General features: G+C 45.9%; 1 protein-coding gene across 8 annotated transcripts in view; it reads right to left on the reverse strand.

Annotated features, from left to right (window-relative positions):
- Positions 1 to 12,771, reverse strand: part of espn (espin) — a 91,076-nt gene that overhangs the window by 20,899 nt on the left and 57,406 nt on the right. For 6 of the 8 annotated variants that reach the window (XM_061903749.1, XM_061903752.1, XM_061903750.1 and 3 more), the window contains exons 8-9: positions 8,771 to 8,932; positions 581 to 800 (exon numbers count right to left, since the gene is read on the reverse strand). In XM_061903749.1, the coding sequence (XP_061759733.1) occupies positions 581 to 800; positions 8,771 to 8,932 (382 nt within the window). The remainder of the gene's footprint in view (positions 1 to 580; positions 801 to 8,770; positions 8,933 to 12,771) is intronic. The other 2 variants (XM_061903754.1, XM_061903746.1) reach the window with 1 other exon arrangement.

A 12,771-nucleotide genomic window follows, 5' to 3' on the forward strand; every position in this document is an offset into this window, starting at 1 on the left:
ATGATACTCGATTAAATCAAAATGACCCCATTTTGTTTTCAAATAAATGTCCTAAAATTTTTGATTATTTAAAGACAGCAAAGATGTAATTTGACCTTATTAATCTTTATTGTTCTAGGTTTTACCCCAAATAATTCCAACTAGTGTCATACACTGTCAGTCAGCAGCATCTAACACACTTAGGCACTTAAAGAAATGAACACCAAACAAGTTCATCCATCTATCCATTTTCTACCACTTATTCCCTTTCGGGTTCGCGGGGGGCGCTGGCGCCTATCTCAGCTACAATCGGGCGGAAGGCGGGGTACACCCTGGACAAGTCGCCGTCTCATTGCAGGGCCAACACAGATAGACAGACAACACTCAGTTCAGTGTTATAGTAAACCTGCATCATGAATTTGGGATCCATTATTGAGGATGGTGAGATTCAGCACTGTCATCAATTTATCATTATAACAAAATACAAACTCCAACTATGGAATTAAGAAAAAATGTGGATGCAAAGAAATAAGAAAATAAATTCAAAGCAAAGTGCATACTTTTTGTTTGGGGTAGTAGCAATGGGTCATGGCAAACTCACTTCCTGATGACGAAGACGCGCGGCGCTGTTTGTTGTTCGCCAAGTCATTCTGGTTTTTCTGTGTATCTGGCGGCAACGGAGGAGGCGGCGGAGGCGTTGGCGTCGGATTGCTTGGAAGAGGTGGCGGTGGTGGAGGAGGTGCTGGGATTGTTTCCTCTGTGGTACCATTTTCAGGTGTGGGATTGGAGCCATCAGCAGGCTCCTCCAACAGCACAGAGCCCTGAGCAAAAAGAGAGGGAGGAGGCAGAATTTTGTATCCATATTAAATATCAACATTTATTCATATTAATCACTGTTTTCCAGCATCAATTTCCATTTATGTCCAATATTTAGGAGCTTCTTTATTTAAGATGTTTTTACTTGCTTGTTTTTTCTGATTTAAGTACACTTACGTCCTGTCAAAGTCTGCCAAAAAAAAAAGCAGTTTTAAAAACTATTTTCACAGACCAACAATAATTACTGAAGATATTGTTATAAGCCTACGATGGTTACATGACACACACACACACACCAACTGCTTGTCTTCTAGGTACTTCATATTCCATTAAATCCACTAATTTGATTAGAAAAAAGCTTTAATTTATATTATGTTGCTTCCATACATTTTTTAATGAAAGTAACTAATAACAATTTATCAAACCCGGACAGCATGAAGGGTGTGGTATAGGGTGGTATAGCTCGGTTGGTAGAGTGGCCGTTCCAGCAACTTGAGGGTTCCAGGTTCGATCCCATCTTCCATCCTAGTCACTGCCGTTGTGTCCTTGGGCAAGACACTTTGCCCACCTGCTCCCAGTGCCACCCACACTGGTCTAAATGTAACTTAGATATTGGGTTCCACTATGTAAAAGCGCTTTGAGCCACTAGAGAAAAGCACTATCCATCCATCCATCCATCATCTTCCGCTTATCCAAGGTCGGGTCACGGGGGCAAGAGCCTAAGCAGGGAAACCCAGACTTCCCTCTCCCCAGCCACTTCGTCTAGCTCTTCCCGGGGGATCCCGAGGCGTTCCCAGGCCAGCCGGGAGACGTAGTCTTCCCAACGTGTCCTGGGTCTTCCCCGTGGCCTCCTCCCGGTTGGACGTGCCCTAAACACCTCCCTAGGGAGGCGTTCGGGTGGCATCCTGACCAGATGCCCGAACCACCTCATCTGGCTCCTCTCGATGTGAAGGAGCAGTGGCTTTACTTTGAGTCCCTCCCGGATGGCAGAGCTTCTCACCCTATCTCTAAGGGAGAGCCCCGCCACACGGCGGAGGAAACTCATTTCGGCCGCTTGTACCCGTGATCTTATCCTTTCGGTCATGACCCAAAGCTCATGACCATAGGTGAGGATGGGAACGTAGATCGACCGGTAAATTGAGAGCTTTGCCTTCCGGCTCAGCTCCTTCTTCACCACAACGGATCGGTACAACGTCCGCATTACTGAATACGCCGCACCGATCCGCCTGTCGATCTCACGATCCACTCTTCCCTCACTCGTGAACAAGACTCCTAGGTATTTGAACTCCTCCACTTGGGGCAGGGTCTCCTCCCCAACCCGGAGATGGCATTCCACCCTTTTCCGGGCGAGAACCATGGACGTGGACTTGGAGGTGCTGATTCTCATTCCGGTCGCTTCACACTCGGCTGCGAACCGATCCAGCGAGAGCTGAAGATCCCGGTCAGATGAAGCCATCAGGACCACATCATCTGCAAAAAGCAGAGACCTAATCCTGTGGTTACCAAACCGGAACCCCTCAACGCCTTGACTGCGCCTAGAAATTCTGTCCATAAAAGTTATGAACAGAATCGGTGACAAAGGACAGCCTTGGCGGAGTCCAACCCTCACTGGAAATGTGTTCGACTTACTGCCGGCAATGCGGACCAAGCTCTGGCACTGATCGTACAGGGAACTGACCGCCACAATAAGACAGTCCGATACCCCATACTCTCTGAGCACTCCCCACAGGACTTCCCGAGGGACACGGTCGAATGCCTTCTCCAAGTCCACAAAGCACATGTAGACTGGTTGGGCAAACTCCCATGCACCCTCAAGAACCCTGCCGAGAGTATAGAGCTGGTCCACAGTTCCACAACCAGGACGAAAACCAAACTGTTCCTCCCGAATCCGAGGTTCGACTATCCGACGTAGCCTCCTCTCCAGTACACCTGAATAAACCTTACCGGGAAGGCTGAGGAGTGTGATCCCACGATAGTTGGAACACACCCTCCGGTCCCCCTTCATAAAGAGAGGAACCACCACCCCGGTCTGCCAATCCAAAGGTACCGCCCCCGATATCCACGCAATGCTGCAAAGTCTTGTCAACCAAGACAGCCCCACAGCATCCAGAGCCTTAAGGAACTCCGGGCGGGTCTCGTCCACCCCTGGGGCCTTGCCACCGAGGAGCTTTTTAACTACCTCAGCGACCTCAGCCCCAGAAATAGGAGAGTCCACCACAGATTCCCCAGGCACTGCTTCCTCATAGGAAGACGTGTTGGTGGGATTGAGGAGGTCTTCGAAGTATTCCTTCCACCTATCCACAACATCCGCAGTTGAGGTCAGCAGAACACCATCTGCACCATACACGGTGTTGATAGTGCACTGCTTCCCCTTCCTGAGGCGGCGTATGGTGGTCCAGAATCGCTTCGAAGCCGTCCGGAAGTCGTTTTCCATGGCTTCCCCGAACTCCTCCCATGTCCGAGTTTTTGCCTCCGCGACCGCTGAAGCTGCACACCGCTTGGACTGTCAGTACCTGTCCACTGCCTCCGGAGTCCTATGAGCCAAAAGGACCCGATAGGACTCCTTCTTCAGCTTGACGGCATCCCTCACCGCTGGTGTCCACCAAGGGGTTTTAGGATTGCCGGCCCGACAGGCACCAACTACCTTGCGGCCACAGCTCTGATCTGCCGCCTCGACAACAGAGGTGCGGAACATGGTCTCCTCGGACTCAATGTCAAGCACCTCCCTCGTGACATGTTCAAAGTTCTTCCGGAGGTGGGAATTGAAACTTTGTCTGACAGGAGACTCTGCCAGACGTTCCCAGCAGACCCTCACAATGCGTTTGGGCCTCCCAGGTCTGTCCGGCATCCTCCCCCACCATCGCAGCCAACTCACCACCAGGTGGTGATCGGTAGAAAGCTCCGCCCTTCTCTTCACCCGAGTGTCCAAAACATGAGGCCGCAAATCCGATGACACAACTACAAAGTCGATCATGGAACTGCGGCCTAGGGTGTCCTGGTGCCAAGTGCACATATGGACACCCTTATGTTTGAACATGGTGTTTGTTATGGACAAACTGTGACGAGCACAAAAGTCCAATAACAAAACACCACTCGGGTTCAGATCCGGGCGGCCATTCTTCCCAATCACGCCTCTCCAGGTTTCACTGTCGTTGCCAACGTGAGCGTTGAAGTCTCCCAGTAGGACAAGGGAATCACCCAGGGGAGCACTTTCCAGTACTCCCTCGAGTGTTCCCAAAAAGGGTGGGTACTCTGAACTGCTGTTTGGTGCATAAGCACAAACAACAGTCAGGACCCGTCCCCCCACCCGAAGGCGGAGGGAGGCTACCCTTTCGTCCACCGGGTTGAACTCCAACATACAGGCTTTGAGCCGGGGAGAAACAAGAATTGCCACCCCAGCCCGTCGCCTCTCACTGCTGGCAACGCCAGAGTGGAAGAGGGTCCAATCCCTCTCGAGAGAAGTGGTTCCAGAGCCCTTCCTGTGCGTCGAAGTGAGTCCGACTATATCCAGCCGGAATTTCTCGACATCGCGCAGTAGCTCAGGCTCTTTCCCCCCCAGTGACGTGACGTTCCACGTCCCAAGAGCTAGCTTCTGTAGCCGAGGATCGGACCGCCAAGTGCCCTGCCTTCGGCTGTCGCCCAGCTCACATTGCACCCGACCTCTATGGCCCCTGCTATGGGTGGTGAGCCCATTGGAGGGGTGACCCACGTTGCCTCTTCGGGCTGTGCCCGGCCGGGCCCCATGGGAACAGGCCCGGCCACCAGGCGCTCGCCATCGTGCCCCACCTCCGGGCAGAAGAAAAGCACTATATAAATATAATTCACTTTACCTCAGGGCCTGGACCTTTGAGGGGAACTGCACTTTTTTAGGAATTTTGCCAATCATTCACAATCATTATGAGACAAAAACATGTCTTTTTTTAAGGATTTTAATGATGTATATAAAATATTTTAGTACGACTTTGGTAAGCTATGAAGCCACACCGGTTCATGGATTGTACTGTGCTTCAACATATAAGTATTATTATGGTGTGTGTGTAAGGTAAGACATATTATCTGGCGTTTTGTTTCGCAATATTATGCAAAAGCAACTTTTCTCATCTTCTGGTACCTAATGATCTGTATTTGGGATCAGCATAAGTCCTGAAAATGTGCGCGCTTTCGCCTTTGTAGTCTGTGATGACACTGTAGTCAATAAGCTTCTTCTTTTTCTCTACTTATAATGGGACATTCATTCTCCGCTGTTGTCATTTCTAATATAAAGTAGTGTAAAGTTCTTACTTATATCTGTTAGTACACTCGCCATGAAAGTACTAAAACATACCGATGTAGTGAGTTTACATTATTCACCCAAGGAACGTCAGATATTAGAATTCCGGTCGGACGGGTTTTCCATTGGACACATTTACGGCGTTGTTATTGCACTAGTGAGCCACGGATGAGGAGATGCTGCTCCGCTATTGATTTAATCTGTGTGGCAGCAAACAGAAAATAGTTTTAATTTTCTAAATGTATTGTGTGAAAGCACAAATGTTGAAAGTGCAATTTCAATGTTGTTGATGTGAATTGCTTGGGAAAAGGTAATGGCAAACAGACAATTTAATTTTCTCTAAAATACACATTGAGGCTATGAAGTGTGTTTTATCCTAATACTTGATTACTCAAACAATATAATCAATAGATTGCTCAATTACTAAACTAATCGATAGCTGCAGCCCTATGCTGTACTATATGAACTGGGTAAAATAAGTTACGACAGTAATGTTTCCTCGCTTAATATTTTGTAAGCTTAACAGCTTTGTGCTCTGAAATTCAAGAACAAATATGTTCTCCTGCATGCTCACGTCCTATGTTTTGGAAAAATGGCATCTTTGAGTCTACGCACAACAGCTGAATGTCCTTAAAAACTTACACTTTTACAACCAGTCAATAAGAGTCTGCATTTTTCACCTTTAAAACGCCTTGTTGTGTAAATAAGTGTCCATCACCACATTTTTTGCGTCTTTATGAAAAATAGTTTACTGTAAACAGCCTCTTATTTACAACACGTATGTAATATATCTAATTATTTAGACTTTTTTTTTAATACAGTAAATATTAACTAGTGGGGGTGTAAAAATAAATAGATTATCGAATTAGTTGCGATTCCTACTTGTAACATTTCTTTGTGGATTAAATTTTTTAAAATTTTTAAAACAAATACTATTTTTAATTTTTAAAATATCTGTCTTATCCAGCCATACAACAAATGATATCGTTGATGTAGAGCAGGGGTGTCAAACTCATTCTAGATCGGGGGCCACAAAATCTACTCCCAAGTAGGCCGGACTGGTAAAATAACAACACGATAATTTAAGAATAAAGACAACTTCAGATTGTTTTCTTTGTTTAAAAATTGCACAAGCACATTCTGAAAATGTAGAAATCATAATGTTGTTGTTTTTTTACACTTACATGTTGCGGTTGATAGTATATATGCTTTATTTGTTGTTATTTATACTTTCTGAATAAATTATGTGATAATGTTTAAATCTATCAAGATAAAACAATAACATCAAAATCAAATTACAGGATGTTATTTATGTAGTTTGATCATTTTCCTCGACTGGTACACTAACATGTGGTTTATTTTTATTTTTTTACATATATAGCATAATCTACAAAAATACAAAGAATTGGTATTGCGACATCTAGTGGACCCATTTAGAACAGCAGTTACTTTCATTGAAACATATAGGCTCATTTTTATACTTTGCGAACCCTATCAAAGCAGGCCGGATCCGGCCTTATGTTTGACACACCTGGTGTAGAGGCTCACATCTGCTGTGCAGATTTTCTTTAGAAAGGAGAAGTGTGGGATACTTCTCTTTTTGCCTTATTTGTATTTTACTTTTATTAAATGTTTGGTTAAAATATTAAACACAACCAGATTTTTTAAAGTAACATAGAAATGTATCATAGCTGTTTTTTATTTTATGGAGGAATGTAGTTAATCTTAGAACTGGTACCCAATGTTATTATAAAAGTATTGATTTAGAATTGAGAATCGATTATGAATCGAAACGTTACCCCCAAGAATCAAATCAAATCATGTGGTGTCCAAAGATTCACAGCCCTACTACCTAGTAAAAATTGTCTGCACCAAAAAAAGGCTCTTAATCACCAATCAAGTGGTGTCCAAAATCTGTCTTTTTGGTCTGCATAGGCATGCCTGCTTAAACACCTGAAGGAGCATCCAGACTGTTGACCGTGACAGATGTAAGCAGACATGTTCGATGTCTGTCGTCCTTCTGCTGTATTTAATCAACTCATTCAGACACAATAACACTCCCAATAGGGCCCACTCCGCCCCAAGGCTAAACATTTGGGGCAAAAGCCATCTGCTGCTGTAAGTGATAGTCCTTTAACCCCCACGCCCACCGCACCCCTTCACATTACACGCGTCTGACACGCTCACAAAGTGTGCCACAACCCAAGTTAATGGACCGTGACCGAAAACCAACCCCACCCCTTTTATTCTTCAAACGCGTGCTCATCATCGAAGCCCCCCTTGCTGTTCGAGGCCCCTACGGAGTTTAGGGGGGAGGGCAGTGTCCAGATGAGTCATGGCAGCCCGTGCCGCTGATTAGCCGGCCCATCTGCTAGGAAGCCTCTGGGACCAGGAGGGGCCCCTCTGAGGCTGTAATTGGCTCAATGGGGATTATCCTCCATATCAACACAACACCCCCACTCCTGATTCCCATGAGATTATAAGACTACATCTCCAGAGACATACATAATTGTGTTTGACAGACCCCTTGTTCTGTCGCCTGTGGAGGTATGTAGCAACAAATGAACAATACCAGGGAAAAACATTTTGTCTCACAGGACTTTAACTGTGTCCCTGTCTCTCTTTATTTTAAGGATAATTCCATTTCCCAGAGCTGTCACCATCTTGAACTATAACTTGTAATAAATAATTCACCCCTATACAATATCCTACCCTAATACCCTACTGTGCAATATAACTCTTCGAGTGCGAATACGTCCGACACTGATTGTTATTCCTTTATTACTCTGGTACTCTTGTTTATTGTACATTATTTTGCATATTGTTTTGTATATTGTATAGGCTTGCTTATTGTTTTTATTGGATGGTAGTCTGTTTGTTTCAATTCTTATTTTTTATCTTTATTTCATTCTTGTGCGATTTATTTTTAGTCCATATTTATTTCCACTAACGCACCTTAAATTGGAGTCCTTAATATCGTTATATGCAAATATAATGACAATAAAGTCCATTCTATTGTATTCTATCATCCCACCAATGTTTTAAATGTTAACAGACTGAGTAATTAATGCATTTAAAAATATAATACTATAATTAGTTTTTTTATATTTTTGTTTCATTAAAATGACTACCTCCTATTTAAATTTAAAATATTTTCAATACACATATTTGTAGCCATTTATACTTATATCAAAATGTATATTTGTATGAATTATTTTCCAGAGCAAGATAAATCATCTATGTTATAATATAATCCAAACTACCCTAAATAGACCCCCAAAAAAACAAAAAAACAAGTAGACATCACAAACTGTTGCGAATGTACACTACGTCCAAATTTGAGACTGGTATTGTCCTTTTTATACAATATCTAGTCATGATGACACTGATTTAAGCCCTTAATGGACTGACTGTCCACGTGTGTTCCATTGTAGCTTCTTGGACAGTTTACACAGGAGGCTCACAAGGTGATGGAAATGAGGGGGCAGTTTGCATCATGCAGCAAACAAAAAGCTGAAAAGGACACAGGATTATATAACATGCGGAGTGGCATAATGCATAGGCAAATACCGCCTACAACATGGTTAACCTAATGCCAACAAACTGTCATCCATAAATGTCATCCCAAAAAAAGAGATTCCCTGAGAGCCTGAGATATTCACAGAGTGCAAAACGTATATGTATTATGGTTTGACATTGTGTTACCTCCTCCTTCGGTGCCATGACTTTGCTCCCACTGAGCTCAACGGTGTCACTCCCGAGGGTCTTGTAGTAGTCCCCAGTGCTCGGCTGCTTGCTGAAGCTCCTAGACTTCCTGTTAGAGTCCGCCCGTCGCAAATTTTCGTGGTTTTCACCCACCGTTAGCTGCTTCAGAAGAAAAAAAAAGTGCAAAAATTATTCTAAAGTCTTTTTGTATTTTGACTGAGAGTATTTGAACCATACAGACTAAATACACTGCTCAAAAAAATTTAAGGAACACTTTGAAAACACATCAGATTTCAAAGGTGAAAAAAAAATATAGGACATCTATACTGATATGGACAGTTTAATGTCTCAGGAAGAAAAGGATGCCACATCTTTTGATGGAAATAAAAGTTTTCAGCCTACAGAGGGCTCAGTATACAGACACCCCAAAAATCAAAGTGAAAAAATGATCACACTCTCAGCCTTCCCAGTAAGGTTTATTCAGGTGTTCTGGAGAGGAGGATACGCCGGATAGTCGAACCTCGGATTCAGGAGGAACAGTGTGGTTTTCGTCCTGGTCGTGGAACTGTGGACCAGCTCTATACTCTCGCCAGGGTTCTTGAGGGTGCATGGGAGTTTGCCCAACCAGTCTACATGTCCTTTGTGGACTTGGAGAAGGCATTCGACCGTGTCCCTCGGGAAGTCCTGTGGGGAGTGCTCAGAGAGTATGGGGTATTGGACTGTCTTATTGTGGCAGTCCGCTCCCTGTACGATCAGTGTCAGAGCTTGGTCCGCATTGACGGCAGTAAGTCGGACACGTTTCCAGTGAGGGTTGGACTCCGCCAAGGGTGCCCTTTGTCACCGATTCTGTTCATAACTTTTATGGACAGAATTTCAGTCAGGGCGTTGAGGGGTTCCGGTTTGGTGGCCGCGGGATTAGGTTTTGCAGATGATGTGGTCCTGATGGCTTCATCTGGCCGGGATCTTCAGGTCTCACTGGATCGGTTCGCAGCCCAGTGTGAAGCGGCCGGAACGAGATTCAGCACCTCCAAATCCGAGTCCATGGTTCTCTCCCGGAAAAGGGTGGAGTGCCATCTCCGGGTTGGGGAGGAGACCCAGCCCCAAGTTGAGGAGTTCAAGTACCTAGGAGTCTTGTTCACGAGTGGGGGAAGAGTGGATCGTGAGATTGACAGGCGGATCGTTGCGGCGTCTTCAGTAATGCGGACGTTGTACCGATCCGTTGTGGTGAAGAAGGAGCCGAACCGGAAGGCAAAGCTCTCAATTTACCGGTCGATCTACGTTCCCATCCTCACCTATGGTCATGAGCTTTGGGTCATGACCGAAAGGATAAGATCACGGGTACAAGCGGCCGAAATGAGTTTCCTCCGCCGGGTGGCGGGGCTCTCCCTTAGAGATAGGGTGAAAAGCTCTGTCATCCGGGAGGAAATCAAAGTAAAGCCGCTGCTCCTCCACATCGAGAGGAGCCAGATGAGGTGGTTCGGGGATCTGGTCAGGATGCCACCCGAACGCCTCCCTAGGGAGGTGTTTAGGGCACGTCCAACCGGTAGGAGGCCACGGGGAAGACCCAGGACATTTTGGGTGGACTACGTCTCCCGGCTGGCCTGGGAACGCCTCGGGATCCCCGGGAAGAGCTAGACGAAGTGGCTGGGGAGAGGGAAGTTTGGGCTTCCCTGCTTAGACTGCTACCCCCGCGACCCGACCTCGGATAAGCGGAAGAAGATGGATGGATGGATGGATGGATGGAAAAAATTATGTGGCAGGCTCGTCCATTTTGCCTAAATACAATTTCTGCAACTCAAAATTATTTTCAATATCTTGTGTGGCCCCCACGTGCTTGTATGCATGCTTGACAACGTCGCGGCACGTTCCTAATGAGACGACGGATTTTGTCTTGTGGGATGTCCTCCCAGATCTGTCTAAGGGCATCAGTGAGCTCCTGTAAAGTCTGAGGAGCAGCCTGGCTGCGTCTGATGGACAGAAACATTATGACCCCGAGGTAATCTATCGGGTTTAGATCAGGTGATCGTGAGGGCCATTCAATTGTGTCAATTCCTTCATCCTCCAGATACTGTCTGCATACACTTGCCACATGACCAGGAGGAACCCAGGACCTACTGCACCAGCGTAGGTTCTGACCATGGGTGCAAGGATTTCATCCCGATACCTAATGGCAGTCAGACCGCCGTTTTCTAGCCTGTAGAGGTCTGTTTGTCCCTCCATGGAAATGCCTCCCCAGACCATCACTGACCCACCACCTAACGGGTCATGCTGAATGGTGTTGCATGACTCTCCTTGGCTTCTCCAGACCCTTTCACGTCTATCACAGGGGCTCAGGGTAAACCTGCTCTCATCTGTGAAAAGCACAGGGCGCCAGTGGCGAACTTGCCAATTCTGGTGTTCTATGGCAAATGCCAATCGAGCTCCACGGTTCTGAGCAGTGAGCACAGGGCACACTACAGGATGTCGTGCCCTAAGGCCACCCTCGTGAAGTCTATTTCTGACTGTTTGGGAAGAGACATTCACACCAGTAGCCTGCTGGAGGTCATTCTGTAGGGCTCGGGCAGTGCTCAACCTGTTCCTCCTTACACAAAGCAGCAGATATCGGTCCTGCTGATGGGATGAGGACCGTCTACGGCGCTGTCCAGCTCTCCTAGAGTAACTGCCTGTCTCCTGGAATCTCCTCCATGCTCTGGAGATTGTACTGCGAGACACATCAAGTCTTCTTGCAACAGCACGCATGGATGTGCCATCCTGGAAGAGTTGGACAATCTGCGCAAATTCAGGAGGGTGAAGAAATCGCCTCATGCTCCCAGTCGTGATAATGACTCTAGCTAAAGCCAACACTTGTGGAAAAACAGTTAAAAAAGATCAAAAGGGAGGAACTTTAAATGGCCCCCACCTGCAAAACCAGTCCTGTTTTGGGGGCCATCTCATTGTTGCCCCTCTAGTGCACCTGTTGTTAATTTCATCAACACCAATGCAGCTGAAACTGATTAACCACCCCCTCTGCCACGTACCTGACCAAAACCTTAGCAGAAAAGTGCAATTGAGTTCATGCCATACCCTGATAAAAACTGTTCCTTTAATTTTTTTGAGCAGTGTATATCTAGAATTCAATTTGTATTTTTTTTTTTAATATGGAGATCTATGTTGTGAAATGTTTGGGACAATACAACATGATTAGTGGATTTTCTTTCCAGATTAGCACTCTTCAGCTGACAAAGCAGCTTTATTTTAACAACTGAACAAAGCTCGTATTCAGCTCCAATGCCGCGTTGGCATTAACGTTTTAGGTAATAATTGCAGTGCACACTGTAAGAGTTTGTTTGCAGCTTGGTGTAAGTGAGAAACCTTGAAGTGCGCAGTACAAGGCAACACTTTTTCACTTTTTCTTTGGCATCTGTTTACTGGGGCTAAAGTCTTGTCAAAAACTCAATTTAAACTTAAATCACAGATAGGGTGAGAAGCTCTGTCATCCGGGAGGAACTCAAAGTAAAGCCGCTGCTCCTTCACATCGAGAGGAGCCAGATGAGGTGGTTCGGGCATCTGGTCAGGATGCCACCCGAACGCCTCCCGTGGGAGGTGTTTAGGGCACGTCCAACCGGTAGGAGGCCACGGGGAAGACCCAGGACACGTTGGGAAGACTATGTCTCCCGGCTGGCCTGGGAACGCCTCGGGATCCCCCGGGAAGAGCTAGACGAAGTGGCTGGGGAGAGGGAAGTCTGGGCTTCCCTGCTTAGGCTGCTGCCCCCGCGACCCGACCTCGGATAAGCGGAAGAAGATGGATGGATGGATGGATGGACAGCTGAGGTTGTGTCTACCTTGTAACATTGTAATAATGTTATCCAAGGATTGCCTAGTTTGGCTCCTTCATTGACATCAATGGACGCTCAGCTTCAACATTGCACTCTGACGCTACCATAATGAATGAAAAGAAAGTCGCGTAGTGATTCTGATCAAAGTCGAATGCATTCTAGCACATATTTAGTCAAAGATATGTA

Source organism: Nerophis ophidion, linkage group LG06 (genome assembly GCF_033978795.1).
Source record: "Nerophis ophidion isolate RoL-2023_Sa linkage group LG06, RoL_Noph_v1.0, whole genome shotgun sequence".
Taxonomy (NCBI): Eukaryota; Metazoa; Chordata; class Actinopteri; order Syngnathiformes; family Syngnathidae; genus Nerophis; species Nerophis ophidion.